Below are 19,400 nucleotides of genomic sequence, written 5' to 3' on the forward strand. Positions count from 1 at the left end.
ATAAACAAGAACAAAAAAGAATAGTCCCTTTGCCCTTTCACTATATCTCAGTGAGACAGAACTTTCTGAAATGTCTTAATATAAATAGTACTTCACTTGATATTCTTATCAATATTACTAATTATGACAAATTAATTTTACATTATACTTCAAAAGGAAATCTCAATTTAGCACTCCTAATATGTAATCCAGGATCCTAACCTAGCTTAATGATTGCTCCATACCACGTTTTTATTTATATTATTATTTACATCTTACCAAAATGAAATCATACTCTTGGGAAACAGGTTATGATGATCACAGCTTTGTTGCTTTAATAGAAACCTCATTTTATTACTTTGTCAAAAAAAAAGAATTTGGTGTTTTCAAGAAGAACCAGCGTACCCCATTAAGGTGCAATAACCAAGTCATCTCCCATGTCTTCCAGGCCAATGAATGTGTCCAGCACAGAAACCACCAACTCCGTCAGCCACTTCATCCTCATGGGCTTTCCTTCAAGCCCAGAAATGCAGCTCCTCTACTTTGCACTCTTCTCAGTAGTCTACACCCTGACTCTGATGGGGAATGCAGCCATTGTCTGTGCTGTGCAGTGGGACCGGCGTCTTCACATCCCCATGTACATCTTCTTGGGGAATTTCTCTCTCCTGGAAATATGTTATGTCACCACGACTGTCCCTAATATGTTGGCCAATTTCCTGTCCACAAGCAAGTCTATCTCCTTTGTGAGCTGTTTCATACAGTTCTACTTCTTCTTCTCATTTGGGTGTGATGAGGGCTTCTTCCTTTGCATCATGGCCTTTGACAGGTACCTTGCCATCTGCCATCCTCTATATTACCCACGCATCATGACTAAACAGCTGTACACTGGCCTTGTCATCTTTGGATGGTCATGTGGGTTCATCCTCTTCCTAACCCCAGTTGTTCTCATTTCACAGTTGCCTTACTGTGGCCCAAATACCATCAACCATTTTATGTGTGATCCTGTCCCACTGATGTTGCTGTCCTGTTCTGAAGACACCACCACCCAGTTCATTTACTCTACTTTCAATGCTGTTTTCATGATTGGCACCTTTCTCTTTATTCTTTGCTCCTATGCTCTGGTGATTGTGGCTGTGCTACGGATGCCCTCAGCAGCAAGCAAACATAAGGCTTTCTCCACATGTGCCTCTCATTTGGCAGTTGTCACCCTGTTTTATGGCTCCATCATGGTGATGTATGTTAGTCCTGGATCAGGACACCCAGTGCAAGTGCAGAAAATTGTAACCTTATTTTATTCTGTGATAACACCCTTCTGTAATCCTCTAATATATAGCCTCAGGAACAAGGAGATGAAGACTGCCCTAAGGAAAGTCTTTGGGATGGAAATACCTGTCCATAAAATATAAATCAGAAGTCAGAGTGAATCAAGTTCCACCATAACCTATCTTAACAAAATGTAAGCAAGATAATTTTCTAGAAAATTCAATAATTTTGGTTAGAGAACTGTTACAATAAAGCCCACCACCATCTTCAATATCCATCACTACATGATGGGATTAGTTTTATTTAATAAATAAAATTTTCCTAGTCTCTTCAATAGTTGCTTTTGGGAAAGTTGTATAGCCACATGCAGAAGAATGATGTGGATAGCCACATGCAGAAGAATGCACTTTCTTACACCTTACACGAAAATAAACTCAAAATGGAAGAAGGACCTAAATGTGAGACAGAAATCTATTCAAACCCTAGAGGAGAACACACCCAGTAACCTCTTTGACTTTGGCCACAGCAACTTCTTGTTAGACACATCTCCAAATGCAAGGGAAACAAAAGCAAAAATGAATTTTGGGGACTTCATCAGGATAAAACCTTATGTACAGTAAAGAAAACAATCAACAAAACTAAAAGTCAACCTATGGAATAGGAGAAGATATTCACAAATGACATATCAGATAAAGGGCTGGAATCCAAGATCTGTAAAGAACTTCTTAAACTCAACACCCAAAACCAAATAATCCAACCAAGAAATGGGCAGAAGACATAAACAGACATTTCTCCAAAGACGACATTCAAATGGCCAACAGACAAATGAAAAAAATAAAATGCTCCACATCACTTGGCATCAGGGAAATCCAACTCAAAAACACAATGAGATACCACCTCACACCAGTCAGAATGGCTAAACTTAATAACTAAGGAAACAACAGATGTTGGTGAGGATGCAGAGAAAGAGGAACCTTACTACACTGCTGTGGGAATGCAAAGTGGTACAGCCACTCTGGAAAACAGTATGAGAGTACTCCAAAAAGAGGGCACTTGCGATGAGCACTGAGTGTTGTATGTAAGTAATGTCATTGAATTCTGCTTCAGAAACCAATATTGCACATATGTTAACTAACAAAATTTAAATTAAAAAAAGAACAAAAAATAAAAGTAAAACAGTCTAATTGACACTAGATTTGCAGCAAAGGGAGTTAAATCCTAACTAATGTTTGGTCGTTTATATTTACCATCTATCTTAATCCTATTAGAGATAAACAATAGTCACAAAATTCCTAATTCTTTTTTTTTAATTTTTTATTTCTTTTCAGCTTAACAGTATTCATTGTTTTTGCACCACACCCAGTGCCCCATGCAATCCGTGCCCTCTCTAATACCCACCACCTGGTTCCCCCAACCTCCTATCCCTCACCCCTTCAAAACTTTCAGATTGTTTTTCAGAGTCCATAGTCTCTCATGGTTCACCTCCCCTTCCAATTTCCCCCAACTCCCTTCTCCTCTCCATCTCCCCTTGTCCTCCATGCTATTTGTTATGCTCCACAAATAAGTGAAGCCATATGATAATTGACTCTCTCTGCTTGACTTATTTCACTCAACATAATCTCTTCCAGTCCCGTCCATGTTGCTACAAAAGTTGGGTATTCATCCTTTCTGATGGAGGCATAATACTCCATAGTGTATATGGACCACATCTTCCTTATCCATTCGTCTGTTGAAGGGCATCTTGGTTCTTTCCACAGTTTGGTGACTGTGGCCATTGTTGCTATAAACATTGGGGTACAGATGGCCCTTCTTTTCACTACATCTGTATCTTTGGGGTAAATTCCCAGTAGAGCAATTGCAGGGTCATAGGGAAGTTCTATTTTTAATTTCTTGAGGAATCTCCACACTGTTCTCCAAAGTGGCTACACCAACTTGCATTCCCACCAACAGTGTAAGAGGGTTCCCTTTTCACCACATCCTCTCCAACACATGTTGTTTCCTAATTCTTATTTTGAGTTTTCTCTGATCTACTTAACATGCAACTAAGGTTGTTTCATTAAAATCCTTTGAGTAAAATGCATCATTCTTTGGAGTTAGAGTGATAAGATCACACCTGCAAGGTTGGACTTTCTCATATAGAAATCTTTCCTTTTAGTCAGTACCTACCAGTGAAGGAGAGCTTAAACAGTTAATCCCTAAACAAGCTTATGACCAAATTAAGCCCTTCTATATTGCTCCAATTCTGAAATACAAAGTAGATTTATACTTCCTAAGAAATTCAGTTATATAAGAGGAGTTCAGTTTTCTTAAGACAGTTTTCTTTTTTTTTTTAACATGAAGTGGTAATTTTTTTAAAAATCTTTATTTAAATTCAATCTACGTAACATATAATGTATTATTAATTTCAGGGGTAGATTTAGTGATTCATCAGTTGTATGTAATACTTAGTGCTTGTTACATCCAGTACTCTCCTTAATGCCTGTCACCCAACTACCCTGATCCCCCCATCTCCCCTCCAGAAACTCTCCATTTGTTTCCTACAGTTAACAGTCTCTATGATTTAACTTTTTCTCTGCTTTTATTTTATTTTTCCATCCCCTCCCCTATGTTCTTCTGTTTTATTTCTTAAATTCCACCTGAGTCAAATCATATGACATTTGTCTTTCTCTGACCTATTTCACTTAGCATTATACCCTCTAGCTACATCCATGTCATTACAAATAACTGGATTTCATTCTTTTTAGTGGCTGAGTAATACTTCATTATATATATATATTATATATAGTATTATATATATGTGTGTATATATATACATATGTATATATATAACACATCTTTATGTATTCATCACTGATTGACTGTTTTTAGAACCATACTTTATTTCAGTATTTTTGTTCTGTGATGTATTTAAGTATTATCCAAAATGCCTCTAAAGGTCTTATTTTCTTAAATGTATAATCTCAATTTTTGATTTGAATATACATTTTATTTTAACCATTTGCCATCTATATCTTCAAGTCTAACTTTCTAAAATGTAATAAAAGACAAAAGGGAAATAAGACACAACTTACGGTGTTACATTTATAGGCTTCATAAAGTCATCCCATTCACAAAGTGAAGTGTAACTGTAACTGGACATCCTTCAGGAAAGAACTAAGGTTTTGAGGGTGTCTGGTCTTAGAGGCACAGAATTTCTGGGGGTTTCATTAAAAAAAACAATTTCTTTGTTCTATTTCACAGAAGCAAAGTGAATTGAGTGGCTGAGCAGATGCCTGGACAAATTACTGATAGAAGAAAAAAACTTGATTAAGAACTTATTTTAGGGGCGCCTGGGTGGCTCAGTGGGTTAAGCCACTGCCTTCGGCTCAGGTCATGATCTCAGGGTCCTGGGATTGAGTCCCACATCGGGCTCTCTGCTCAGCAGGGGGCCTGCTTCCCTTCCTCTCTATCTGCCTGCTTCTCTGCCTACCTGTGATCTCTGTCTGTCAAATAAATAAATAAAATCTTTTTAAAAAAAAAAAAGAACTTATTTTAGGGGCACCTGGGTAGCTCAGTAAGTTAAGTGTGTGCCTTTGGTTAAGGTCATGATCCCAGTGTCCTGAGATTGAGTCCCGCATGGGGCTCCTTGCTCAGCAGAGAGCCTGCTTCTCCCTCTGCCTGCTGCTCCCCCTGCTTGTGCTCTCTCTCTCTCTCTGACAACTAAATAAATAAAAACCTTTAAAAAAATAACTTATTCTAAAATATCTTTAATAGAGGTATAAGATGCTAATATTATTCTGATTATTTTAATTATGAGTCCCCTCTGGGTATTTATGGTTTATTCATTCTGTGGTCATCAAGATTTCTTAGTAGGTTGGGAAAAGAAATGAATCTGTGTGGCAATTAATAAAATGTCCTGTTGATTCTTTCTAAAGGTGTGTGGTTTCTGCATTCGTAAGCAGCTAAGGTAACAATTAACAGACTCCCTTACATATCAGACATCCCATATCCCAGGAAAACTTTCACCTGATATTTCAGGTTGCTGCCACTTATGGAATGAAATCCAACTTGACTAGTAAATTTTGTTGAATTCAGGATTTAATAAGTTAAGAATATTTTGATAAAAGAATTTGAAATCTTTTTCTGATTTGCCTATTTAAGAGATGAACTATTTATAAGGATACAAATAAAAGTCTATCCTACTCAATAGATGATTTCTGGTCTTCAAAATTTCCCCCTTACTTCCCTCAACCACTGTCAAAAAGTTACATTTTTTTTCAAACTATGTAATAAATTCTTATCTCCTCAAATACAGAGGATAGAATTTCAGCCCACTTCATTTATTTCGATAATGTGCACTGTGTGAGCATTTACCAGCTGCTGGTCACAGAGATAAATCACTTATAAATATTATTTCCAAATTTTCCAAAATATTTTTCAAGTGGTAATTCATGTGAAGTTAATAGAAGAGGGTAGGGAAGGGTCTGCTCAATTAAAAAAAAAAAAGTTCTATGGAGACCTAGGTGGCTCAGTCAATTAAGCATCCAACTCCTGATTTCAGCTCAGGTCATGATCTCGGGGTATGAGATCAAACCCTCCATTGGGCTCTGTACTGGGCATGGACCTTGCTTAAGATTCTCTCTCTCCATGAGGTGTCTGTGGCTCAGTAAGTTAAGCATCTGCCTTTGGCTCAGGTCATGATCACAGGGTCCTAGGATCAAGCCCTGCATCCAGGGCTGTCTGCTCAGTGGGGAGCCTGCTTCTCCATCTGTTTCTCCCCACTCTCAAGCTTGGGTACACTTGTGCTCTCTCTAAAATAAATAAAATCTTTTTTTTTCCAATTTATTTATTTTCAGAAAAACATTATTCATTATTTTTTCACCACACCCAGTGCTCCATGCAAGCTGTGCCCTCTATAATACCCACCACCTGGTACCCCAACCTCCCACCCCCCCCCCGCCACTTCAAACCCCTCAGACTGTTTTTCAGAGTCCATAGTCTCTCATGGTTCACCTCCCCTTCCAATTTACCCAAATTCCCTACTCCTCTCTAACGCCCCTTGTCCTCCATGCTATTTGTTATGCTCCACAAATAAGTGAAACCATATGATAATTGACTCTCTCTGCTTGACTTATTTCAAGACAAAAAGAGGGTTCTACACAAGAAGAATATGCATCCCAGAGTACTGTATCTAGCTAGGCTGTCATTGAAAATAAAAGAGTTTTTTTTTTTTTCATGGTCAGGAAGAGGGAAATTAAAAAAAAAAGAATTCTAGTTTTTTTTTTATCTTTATATTTCTTTTTTTTCCCAATTTATTTATTTTCAGAAAAACAGTATTCATTATTTTTTCACCACACCCAGTGCTCCATGCAAGCTGTGCCCTCTATAATACCCACCACCTGGTACCCCAACCTCCCACCCGCCTGCCACTTCAAACCCCTCAGACTGTTTTTCAGAGTCCATAAAAGAGATTTAAAAAAAAAAAAACTTCCAAGACAAACAGAAATGAAAAGAATTTGCAATCACCAAACCAGCCCTACAATAAATATAGAACGCGGTCCTCTAAGTAAAGAGAGAGCCTAGAAGTAACACAGACCAGAAAGGAACAGAGACAATAAACAGTAACAGTCACCTTACAGTCAATATAATGGCACTAAATTCATACTTTCAGTAGTTACCTTGAATGTAAATGGGCTAAATGCCTCAATCAAAAGGCACAGGGTATCAGACTGGGTTAAAAAAAAAAGGCTTATTGATATGCTGTCTGCAAGTCACTCATTTTAGACTCAAAGACACCTCCAGATTAAAAGTGAGGAGATGGAAAAATAATAAAGTGAGGAGGTGGAAATATTTATGCCCCTACATGGGAGAAGCCAATTATATAAACCAATTATTAACAAAATCAAAGAAACACATTGACAATAACAAAATAATAGTAGGGGAATTGAACTCTACTGAAATGGACTGATGATCTAATCAAAAAATCAACAAGGAAATAGGGCTTTAAGTGACACACTACACCAGCTGGACATCACAGATATATTCAGAACATTTCCTCCCAAAACAAAAGAATACACATTCTTCTCCAGTGCGCATGGAACATTCCCCAGAAAAGATCACATTCTGGGTCACAAATCAGGTCTCAACTGTACCAAAAGATTGGGATCATTCCCTGCATATTTTCAGACCACAATACTCTGAAGCTAGAAGTCATCACAAGGTGGAAAGAATTCAAATACATGGAAGCTAAATACCATCCTACTAAAGAATGAATGGGTCAACCAAGAAATTAAAAAAAAATTTTTTTTTAATTCATGGAAACAAATGAAAATGAAAACACAACTGTTCAAAATCTTTGGGACACAGCAAATGCTATCCTAAGATGAAAGTATATAGCAATATAAGCCTTTCTCAAGAAACAAGAAAGGTCTCAAATACACAATGTAATCCTACACTGAAAGGAGCTGCAGAAAGAACAGCAAATAAAGCCTAAGCCCAGCAGGAGAAGAGAAGTAATAGAGATCAGAGCAGAAATCAGTGAAAGAGAAACCAAAGGAATAGTAGAGCACATCAACAAAACTGGAAGCTAGTTGTTTGAAATAATTTATAAGATTGATAAACCCCTGGCCAGACTGAGAAAAAACTGAGAGCTTTTCCCCTAAGGTCAGGAACACGGCAGGGCTGTCCATGATCAGCATTGCTATTCAACATAGTACTATAAGTCCTAGCATCATCAATCAGACAACAAAAAGAAATAAAAGTCATCTGAATCAGTAAAAAAGTCAAACTCTCACTCTTCACAGATGACAAGATACTCTATATGGAAAACCCAAAAGATTTCACCCCAAAACTTCTAAAACTCATAAAGGAATTCAGTAAAGTGCCAGGATTTAAAATCAACGCACAGAAATCAGTTGCATTTCTATACACCAATAAGAAGGCAGAAGAAAGAGAAATTAAAGAGTCGATCCCATTTACAGTTGCACCCAAAACCATCAAGATATCTAGGAATAAATCTAACCAAAGAGGCAAAGAATCTCTACTCAGAAAACTATACTCATGAAAGACATCGAGGAAGACACAAAGAGATGGAAAAACGTTCCATGCTCATGGATTGGAAGAACAAATATGGTGAAAATGTCTATGCTACCTAAAGCAATCTACACATTCAATGCAATCCCTATCAAATACCATCAACTTTTTTTCACAAAACTGGAACAAATAATCCTAAAATTTATATGGAACCAGAAAAGACCCCCAATAGCCAGAGGTATGTTGAAAAAGAAAACCAAAGCTGGTGGCATCAAAATTTCGGACTTGAAGCTCTATTATAAAGCGGTAATCATCAAGACAGTATGGTACTGGCACCAAAACAAATACATAGAACAATGGAACAGAATAGAGAGCCCAAAAAATTGATACTCAATTCTATGGTCAACTAATCTTCAACAAAGCAGGATAAAATGTCCAATGGAAAAAAAGAGTTTCTTCAACAAACATTGTTGGGAAAATTGGACAGCCACAAGCAGAAAAATCAAACTGGACCACTTCCTTATACCACACACAAAAATAGACTCAAAATGAATGAAAGACCTCAATGTGAGACAGGAATCCAGCAAAACCCTGGAGAAAAACACAGGCAGCAACCTCTTCGACCTCAGCCACAGCAACTTCTTCCTAGAAACATCACCAAAGGCATGAAGCAAGAGCAAAAATGAACTACTGGGACTTCATCAAGATCAAAATCTTTTGCACAGCAAAGGAAACAATCAAAAAAACCAAAAGACAACTCACAGAATGGGAGAAGATATTCACAAATGACATATCAGATAAAGGGCTAGTGTCCAAAATCTATAAAGAACTTATCAAACTCAACACCCAAAGAACAAATAATCCAATCAAGAAATGGGCAGAAGACATGAACAGACATTTCTGCAAAGAACACATCCAAATGGCCAACAGACACATGAAAAAGTGCTCCATATCACTCACCATCAGGGAAATACAAATCAAAACCACAATGAGATATTACCTCATACAATCAGAATGACTACAATTAACAAGTCAGGAAATGACAGGTGTTGGTGAGGTTGCAGAGAAAGGGGAACCCTCCCACACTGTTGGTGGAAAGGCAGGCTGGTGCAGTCACTCTGGAAAACAGTATGGAGGTTCCTCAAAAAGTGGAAAATAGAACTACCCTAAAACCCAGCAATTGCACTACTAGGTATTTAGCCCAAAGATACAAATGTAGTGATCTGAAGGGGCACATGCACCCCACTGTTTATAACAGCAATGTCCACAATAGCCAAACTATGGAAGGAACATAGATATCCATCAGCAAATGAATGGATAAAGAAGATGTGAGATATATATATATATAATGGAATTCTATGCAGCCATCAAAAAATGATATCTTGCCTTTTGCAACAATGTGGATGGAACTAGAGGGTATTACGCTAAGTGAAATAAGTCAATCAGAGAAAGACAATTATCATATGATCTCACTGATATGTAGAATTTGAGAAACAAGGCAGAAGATCATGGAGGAAGGGAGGAAAAAATGAAATGGGACAAAACCAGAGAGGGAGAAAGACCATAAGAGATTCTTTTTTTTTTCCAATTTATTTATTTTCAGAAAAACAGTATTCATTATTTTTTCACCACACCCAGTGCTCCATGCAAGCTGTGCCCTCTATAATACCCACCACCTGGTACCCCAACCTCCCACCCCCCCACCACTTCAAACGCCTCAGATTGTTTTTCAGAGTCCATAGTCTCTCATGGTTCATCTTCCCTTCCAATTTCCCCCACTCCCTTCTCCTCTCTAACTCCCATGTAATCCATGCTATTTGTTATGCTCCACAAATAAGTGAAACCATATGATAATTCACTCATTTTTTCAATGAGATTCACTGTACCAAGATAAACAAGTTAAACTATAGACAGCAGTTTCTGAATAACCTGTTCGTTAGTATTTGAAGTAAAATATTTTGAAGTAAAAATATTTTTAAAAGAAAAGAAGCAAAAAATAAAAATTAAAAAAGAAGCAAATAAGAAAAGACATTTATTTTAGAGAGAGAGCCTGTGCATTCATGTGAACAAGTGGGGGGAAGAGTAGAGGGAGAGAATCTTCAAGCCAACACCCTGCTGAGCACAGAGCCTGATGATCCCACCATGTATGAGATCATGACCTGAGCAGAAACCAAGAGTCGGACACTTAACTAACTGAGCCACCCAGGTGCCCCAATTATAATAATGTTAATAGTTTTCCAGGGCGCCTAAAATGCATAACAATGACTAAGAAAGAGTAATAGTTTAAAGCTATAGGCAGATGAATATAATTTTTTTACTACAGGCATCTTATTTGTAGAAAAGGAATAAACCAAGCTGAATTACAGCCAAATATAAACTCTTACTCTCTGTGAGTTTCTGTTTAATCATTTTAACTGGTAAGACTGTCTTCAAAAGAATTTTATGAGTACTTATGTTAGATAGTGCATGTAAAATCTGTTGACACAGTAATCAGCACATAGCAGGTACTAAAAACTATCATCTAGGTATGATCTAAAACTAGATAGAATGTTTAGGAGGAAGATAATTTTAAAACCTAAAGAGACGTAGAATCCTTGGTGTTGAAGCCATAAGAGGAAGCTCTGAATGTTAAGTGAAGCTCCAGATTTTCCTACTCTCAAAACCTCCAGATTTTCCTACTCTCAAAACCTGAAAGCCACTGGATGGTTCCAGTGGGCATCAGTTCCTATGGCCATGAGGTTGCAGAGGGAGTAGAGATCAATTTTAACAGCACCACACTCAGTGATAACAATGGGCAGGGAAGTTTCTTCTAGTGGATGACTGAGGAGATACTCAGGATTGGGGGATTTGTTAAAGTGAACTTAAATGTCATTTGAAGAAGCACAAATAAGGGAAAGGGAATTCCAGGGGCATTGGGACAACTGGTGAGGTCCACTATGAGGCTGGTTTTTAAAAACCAGAACCAGTCTGGAGGTGTCAGGTGAGCAGCAAACCAGAAGGGCCATTATTAGGTGACAGCCTCACTAACAGATTTAGGGAGGCCCTTCCACCCTTGAGCTCATCACTGGAAGTAGCACACACTTGGGGATTGATTGATGCACTGTGATTGTCCCTGCTCCTCCTGAGGGGAGGCCTCCAGGGACAGTATGTGGCCAGAAAGAGATGCATAATAAAATGAAAGGAGAGTTTGCTGATAGTCTACTCCTTTTTGTGTAACAGCTGAAGACAATCTTTTGTGAGTCTCAAATTGTGATAGCGTAGCACCAGGAATCCAAAATCCTGCACACCTCAGTCCTCTAAGAGGGTACAAGTGTGAACCCCTCGACTCCTACAGAAAAAAAAACCTGTAATATTACTACAGAAAAAAAGGGCTATGAACTTTTTTTATTTTTATCTATAAATATATTTTATATTTTAGAGAAAGCATATAAAATAATACATAATTTTTTTACAAAGCCTTCATTCTTCCCTGCAGGGCATCTCAAATGTCTATTCAGATTACATGTGTTTAAAAATCTCATCAGGAAAATCTGAGTTACCACTTCGGTTTCACACTATCATCCAGAGAAAAAGATGACAGGAGGCAGAGGGCTTCATATCACTTCAGAGGAGATAAAGTATTTGTAAGTAGTGGATATTTATTTTCATTAAGCATAATTAAGATTTAAGAACACCTATATTTGCAACGAAAGGAAAAACCAACAGGTACTCCCAGATAGATGCTACAATGACCCAAGGTAGGGAGAGAGGGACTTAGAACAATGAGGCAGGAATAGAGGGATTCTCAAAGACGAAGTCTGCTCCTGAATTGAGAAAAAAAGGAAGGCACTCACAATAGTGAGTTTTATTACAGATAAGAATTATAAAGAAAACCTTTCTTTTTCTGGACATTTTCTTTCCTCTTCCTTCAAACTTTGATTAACAACTACTCATTTAACAACCACCCTCAATACATCCAAGTCTTCTTCTCAAGGGCTCCTTATTCTTTCCTTCATTGTGAGGTGAGTTTACACTGATTCTAACCAAGAATGAAAGGAATATTTCTCATTCAAATAAAACCACCCAAAAACACACCTTCCTCCCACTCTTGTTCTTATGATGTTTCTTTGCCCTGGTTACATGTAGTATTACCCACCATTGTCAGTTTCACTGATAAGTAAAATTACAGTCACACTAAAGGATGTGGGGCACATACTATATACTTCAGTTAAATTTCAAACACGGAAAATTTAGGTTGTCTAGTTCTGGGTTAAAGCACCATACCATCCCTTACAATCACTGAATTTCCAGCCCACCGCCTCTTTCAGTGAGCCCACAATCTCAGAATTATGGTTTATGGTTTTCCCCATTTCAGTTCACCTGTCCATTTGTATGCCATGTTTGCTCTCTGAAGACACATTAATCTTAACATATTTGGTCTCCTTTTGGTATTTAGTAGAAAATTCTGTCCTAGAAGACACCTGCCTCATCATCTTAGCTGACATGCCTGATATAAACTATATAGAGAGACGATGAGAAATATATAAATAATCTATGGTGTACGGCCTCGATTCTTAATGCACACTTCGTGAGGTTAATCTTCTACATACACAAGTGTAAATTTGATATAAGCAAATTGTATGTTGCATGCAAAACAAATTGTATCAAAAACAATAAGGAAACACAGCTAATATGTATGTAGAAGACAGCCATGTAGAAAAAACGTTTAGGTTTTAGAATCAACATACTCAGAGGGACAATGAAATTCAATGCTACTTTTAGAAATGTGAAAGTACTTGTTTATTTTAAGGCTCCAGAACTGGAGAGAGCAGAATTTAATGAGAAAATGAACATTAAGTGACTATCACAGTAAGTATTTAATGCAGGACAGTGGTTGTTGTTAACACTTACAATTTTACAAATCAAATGTGTTTTTAAAAGTGTCCAAAAGTGGGTTCATATCATAAATGTCAAGAATTAGGACATAGTGCAGGTCAAAGAGGAATGGAGGATTTAAGATAGTGATTTCCAGCTTTGGCTAGTAGCCTTATTAAAGTCCTTCTTTATTTTTTATAATAATGGGAATCTGGTTCAAAGGAGGGAAAGCTATAATACATGCACAATATTATTCTGCAGCCATATGAGAAAAATGGGATCCACAGTAACAAAGTTTATGGGAAAAGGTCTGAACTAATATCCAAACACCTAAGTTTTAGATGTGTTTCTTCCACAAAGTCCGCATGACCTTGGATTAGTCTAACTTCTCTGGTTTCAGTTTCTGTGATGTGAGGAAATTAACTTGATAATCTCTGAGATCCCTTCTGACACTAACATTCTACATGAGTGTATTTCTCTCACAGTTTTAGAATTAAATATATGCTTTTGTTCCTTTTTATTATCTTTTTAATAAGACAATTCGTCACCATGTAGTAACAAGATGATGAGACATCAGAATTGAGAAATTGGTGTTCCTCCATCTACCTCTGGCTCTTTTTCTATTTGAAAACCAGGATCTCCTAATAAAGGAGTAAAGCTAACTTGGGTCCTTTTTGGTTTCAAATTAGCTGTTGCTCATCAAGTAGAAGTTAAAAACAGGTATAAAAAGCAAATAGGTATGTTAACTAACTGGAATTAAAATAAAAACTTTTTTTAAAAAAGGCAAATAGGTACTTGCTAGCATGGAGTTTGGGGGAGTGTCTTCAGCACCTGTTTCAGTCAACAGAGTTATTCAGCACAGATCTGACAATATTATGTTACTGAGAACATAGTAAGATGCTCTTTTTCTACTGACCTAGTTCAATTTCAGGTTATATTTAAACTTTGATTTTTCTTAAAATTTTCCAAAATATTATACAAAATTTTCATTTCAGCAAGAAGAAATCGGATATATAAATATGAGTGTGTATATTATGAAACTATATACCAAAAAAAGAATTAATTTAAATGCAAATGGAAAAACTAGTTTGGACTCAATGTTACATGATGCCAGTAAAATTTATACTGTGAAAATGAAGACTGAGGTGGGGGTGGTGGCTATGGGAGTGTACCAGGTTCTCCAAGAACCCTGATCTCGCTGGGCTAAGCCAGATCCTGAGAAGGGAATTAATGAATTCAGAACCACACAGAGCCTTTTCACAAAAGTGCATTAAAGGAGTATATAGAAGTCAGAAGAAATAAAAAAATAACTTTTAAAGAGAAAGAAAATGACTAATATAATGATTCTTATTGCTCATTCCCTTCATAGATTAGGAGAATGAGTATCTCAGAAGCCAACAATATCTCTGGGTCTGTGACCGAGTTCATTCTCCTAGGCTTTCCATGCCGCAGGGAAATCCAGATCCTCCTCTTTGTCATCTTCTCCCTCATCTACCTTCTGACTCTCATGGGGAACACATCCATCATCTGTGCCGTGTGGTCAAGTCGGAAACTCCACACACCCATGTACATCCTCCTGGCCAACTTCTCTTTCCTGGAGATCTGCTATGTCAGTTCTGATGTGCCCAAAATGTTGGCCAACATCATCTCCCAGACCAAGAGCATCTCCTATGCTGGCTGCCTGCTCCAGTTCTACTTCTTCTTCTCCATGTGTGCTGCTGAGGGCTACTTTCTGTCTGCAATGTCCTTTGATCGGTTCCTTGCTATCTGTCGACCTCTACATTACCCCACCATCATGACTTACCATCTATGTGCCCGATTAGTGGTTTCTTGCTGGGTAGGTGGATTTCTATCCATACTGATACCTGCTATTCTTATGTCCCGGGTGCCCTTCTGTGGCCCTAACATCATTGACCATTTTTTCTGTGATCTGGGACCACTACTGGCTCTGTCCTGTGCTCCAGTTCCCAAAACTACTCTAACTTGTGCTACTGTAAGCTCTCTTATTATATTCATCACCTTCCTCTACATCCTAGGGTCCTATACCTTGGTTTTGCGTGCTGTCCTTCGGGTCCCAGCTGGCTCAGGTAGGAACAAAGCTTTTTCTACATGTGCCTCACATTTCTTGGTGGTTTCCCTGTTCTATGGCTCAGTCATGGTGATGTATGTGAGTCCAGGCTCCAGGAGCCACCCTGGGACACAGAAATTTGTCACCTTATTTTACTGCATGGCAACCCCATTCTTTAATCCTCTGATTTACAGCCTTCGGAACAAAGATATGAAAGATGCACTCAAGAAAGTCCTAGGAGCACCATCAAAAGAAATTTCTAAAAATACAGAGAAATGATATAAATTTTCTTATCATTCTCTCAAGAATACCAAATTTCTCTTACTGGGGGAAAAATATCTTCTGGGCATATCTGAGTGTTTGATTCCTTACTCTTATGAAAGTGAGATTTGTTACACATAAAGAAACCTCATCTTGTCTCAAAGCAAATACCCACAGTCTTAAAGGTCTCTTGTAGAAAGTTCTGTACAGTTTTCATTCAGCAATGTGTCATTTCTCTATTTTGGTCATTTTTCAAAGTCTGAGAGCAAATGTAATCAAGTTGATTTGTATGAAGCTATGACTTGTATCTTGGCTTTTACCCTACTACTATTTTTTGGTTCAAAGTTATCACTATTTTTTCCTTTCCAATTACTCTATAATGAAACACAGCATCTACTCATTACACTAAAAAAAATTCTATTGCTTCATTTATAACATCAAGGACCCAGTATCTGTCACTGAAACAGTAGTGTTTTTTGATTTGTGTTTTATTACCAAGCATTGGTAAAGTGTCTGGGGTGTGCAGCAAATGAAAATGGGAAATGATATAGTTGCTTCTTACAGGAAATTCTTATTCCAGTTTTGAAGAGAATACATAGAAAGGCATGCACACATTCACATATGCCAAATCATTAAGTATTCTTTACCCAGACCTGGGTTTCAGCACCTTCTAAGCTCTGAGTAGAGGAACATTTACTTTTACAGAAAATAGGCATCAGAAACCAGGAACAGACTGTCAAAGTATAAGATACTTACAGGCAACCAGCACTTAACACAAAACTTTTGACTTGGCCTGATCACCTGCCTCTACTGGGAAATATTCATATTTTAGACCAGAGCACCAAATTTCCTTTTTTGGTGAAGAGGTGGTTTTTGAAGCTGTCTCCTATATGTTGGGGAAAAAAGCTAACAATTTGACTGACAATGTCTAACCCAGACCAGAACTGATTTAGTTTTCCATGTAAAAATAGATATCTTAAAGTCTTCCTCCAAGTTATTTTGACTTTGGGATATTTTCTGTAATAGAATATGCCAAATGACAAAGCTTTCTAGACCACTGGAGGAAAATTCATGACAACCTACAATACCAAAGAGTTAGTTTCTCCTTGTCCTTGGCAAATTACTGGGACTGCACCTAGCAGAGGTAGTAGGTACTACTCTTATGTAATTATAACAGGGTTCTTACTTGTATACAATAGAAGTTGACTCTGGCTGATTAAGCATGGCAATGAAAAAAAAATTGTTGATGGGATATCAGGAATTTCACAGAATCAACTAAAGCTGAAAAACTAGAGTTGAGGCTCAGCTTCAAAGACCAATGTACAAATTATTCTGCAGAACTTGTCGGATGAAAAATCACCATCACAAGAGCCATCCTGCTGCCATGAGTCAGCAGATGTCACACTTTCAACGACTGCCAATTCTGTGCTAGGAGCTTGTCTTTCCTGCAATAACTGTATATGTGCTTCATTGCTATCTTTAATGTCAATATTTCAACACTGCTGCCCCCAATCCCATTCTGCTCCTTGCATCTCTAGTCCCTAAATCAAAATCTGGCATAGCTGTATCTGCTTGGTGGAACCAAGAATACATCATGTGCTGTAGCTACAGGACAGGCTGGAAGAGCTAATACAGAGCAATAAAAAAATCCAATTATGCAAAGATAAGCTCCAAGTCTGGTAATATTGTGATTCTCCCAGCCATAAAAAACTATTGAGATACTAGGCAGCCAAAACAAAAGAAAATGCCCACTCTAACAACCCATTTGTTTTGACTCCCCATGATATCCCTGGGCCCTCTTCCCTCTAGAAGTTACACAAGGTAGGACTTAACTAAATGATCCATATGTAATAGCAGTGAAGTAGATGCAGGATGAGAAAAGGGAAGTAAACTTCTCTATGGGAAGCTGAGGGCTTATCTATCTCATGATGAGTGCTGGTAGAACATACTCTGATTCTGATAAGTTATTGCTGCATTATCTGCGACTCTGAGAAACAGAAGTTCAACTAAAGGAAAAAAAAATCATCCACTCTCTAGAAAAGACTCCAGATGCAGTGAAATTTAATGCTGCCCACTCACCTTTCTTAGAACTGGTGAAGATTGGAAAAGGAAGATTCTTCACTTATTCTTTTACTTTGAGTCAGAATTTTTTTCCCCTGGGGGTACGTGGACCATAATTAACCAAATAAATGAGATTTCTATACCTAGGTCTTCATAGTGTCTGAAAAAGATATTCATATTTCAAAATAAAATATTTAAAATATTTTTTGGTCTAAATGTTATATACACAGAATTTTCAATAACCAGGGCTTGCTTAGCTACATTGAGATGAATAATAGTCTCCTTTCTCTATATTCTTTTTAAATACACAAGTAATACATTTTACAATGAATAAATTTTCAATTAGCAATAATCGCACCTTGGATAAACCTCATTGGTTATAATACTGCCACTGCGCAAAGCTTGACCAAATAGTACAAAATAATGAAAATCCTCATATCTCCGTACTTCCACACGTTTGTCTCTTTAGCAGTGTCTTCAGTTTGGTGGGTATACTTCTAGACCTTTCTTCAGTGTGTTTATATATAAAAGCATAAATTCTGGACTTTGAATGGCTATGTAGATAGGATTATACTTGAAAATTGCTCTATGACTGACTGACCCTCACACTCACCACCCCCCACTCTCATCTAAAAAGCAACATCTGAGAAGGAAATTTCATCTAGCTTCTGAAGAAACTTCTGACTGTTGGTCTGGAACACATTAGGACAATGAAGCTGAAGATACAATTCTTCAGGAAATACCCATCCTAAGACGTAGTTCATGATGTGTGAGAGCACCACTTCCATGACATAGATGACTCAGGATGTTCTTCTGCTACCAAATCAGGATTAAAACAAGGAAAACCTGTGAACATCAGGGTGCATATGTCCCTTTGAATTTGTATTTTAGTATCCTTTGGATAAATACCTAGTAGCGCAATGCTGGATTGTAGGGTAGTTCTATTTTTAACTATTTGAGGAAACTCCATACTGTTTTCCAGGGTGGCTGCAACAACTAGTCACATTTCAAGTGATCAGTAGCCACATATGAGTCATGGCTATTGTGTTGGATAGTGCAGGTAGAGTTAGAGAAGTCTGAGGACTAAATACAGAACTTAAAAATGTTGAGGTTAAAGAAATAACTGAGCACCTGGCTGGCTCAGTCAGTGGAGCATGTGACTCTTGGTCTTATGCCTTTATTTTTTCAGAATATGCTTTCTTTGCCTAGAGGGGATAAGTATTATTATTCAAACTTAGTTGTACCACGGAATCACTAAATTCTACTCCTGAAACCAATATTACACTATATATTAACTGACCAGAATTGAAATAAAAATTTGAAGAAAGAAATGTAACCAGTTCTGAGAAGTGCAATAAGTGTAAATCTACATATTGATTTTGAAGACTTAGTATAATAAAAAAATGTAGGTATCTCATTAATAATGTTTATGTTGAGTACATGTTGAAATGACATTATTTTGGATCAACTGAGCAAAATAAAATATATTACTAAAAGTAATTTCACCTATTTCTTTTCACCATTATTAATGTGGCTACTAGAATATTTACATTAAATATGGCTCACATTTGTGGCTCACATTATATCTTATTAGATTACACTGATTTAGACTGATCTCAAATAATCTCATAGCTTTAAATACCATTAATATGTTGATAATTCTCAAGTTTTTATCTCCACTCCCAACCTCATCTCAGACCTCCAGAATTGCATATCCAATGGCCTACCTGAACCTCCTCTTGGATGCTTATTCATCAATTTTTAAGTGTATATATTTATCTTTTATTTCAATGGACCAATATCAGTGATTGTCTTGACACAAGATGAGAAATTCTGGCTAACGTGTACAGTTCAAATGCAGGTTAGTCTCATTCTGCTATGGGACAATAAAGTAAATTCCCCT

General features: G+C 37.3%; 2 protein-coding genes and 1 non-coding gene across 3 annotated transcripts; 2 read left to right on the forward strand and 1 right to left on the reverse strand.

Annotated features, from left to right (window-relative positions):
• Positions 1 to 431: 431 nt before the first annotated feature.
• Positions 432 to 1,385, forward strand: LOC122894634 (olfactory receptor 11G2-like). The gene has a single exon (XM_044232398.1). It carries the CDS (start codon positions 432 to 434, stop codon positions 1,383 to 1,385), a length of 954 nt encoding a protein of 317 aa, XP_044088333.1.
• A 13,100-nt stretch (positions 1,386 to 14,485) lies between these two features.
• On the forward strand, positions 14,486 to 15,454 carry LOC122893309 (olfactory receptor 11H6-like). Its single transcript, XM_044230235.1, has one exon. It carries the CDS (start codon positions 14,486 to 14,488, stop codon positions 15,452 to 15,454), a length of 969 nt encoding a protein of 322 aa, XP_044086170.1.
• Positions 15,455 to 17,754: 2,300 nt separating this feature from the next.
• Positions 17,755 to 17,900, reverse strand: LOC122894837. The gene has a single exon (XR_006381859.1). It is a non-coding gene; the product is annotated as a U4 spliceosomal RNA (small nuclear RNA).
• Positions 17,901 to 19,400: the final 1,500 nt, after the last annotated feature.

Source organism: Neovison vison, chromosome 13 (assembly GCF_020171115.1).
Source record: "Neovison vison isolate M4711 chromosome 13, ASM_NN_V1, whole genome shotgun sequence".
Classification (NCBI taxonomy): Eukaryota; Metazoa; Chordata; class Mammalia; order Carnivora; family Mustelidae; genus Neogale; species Neogale vison.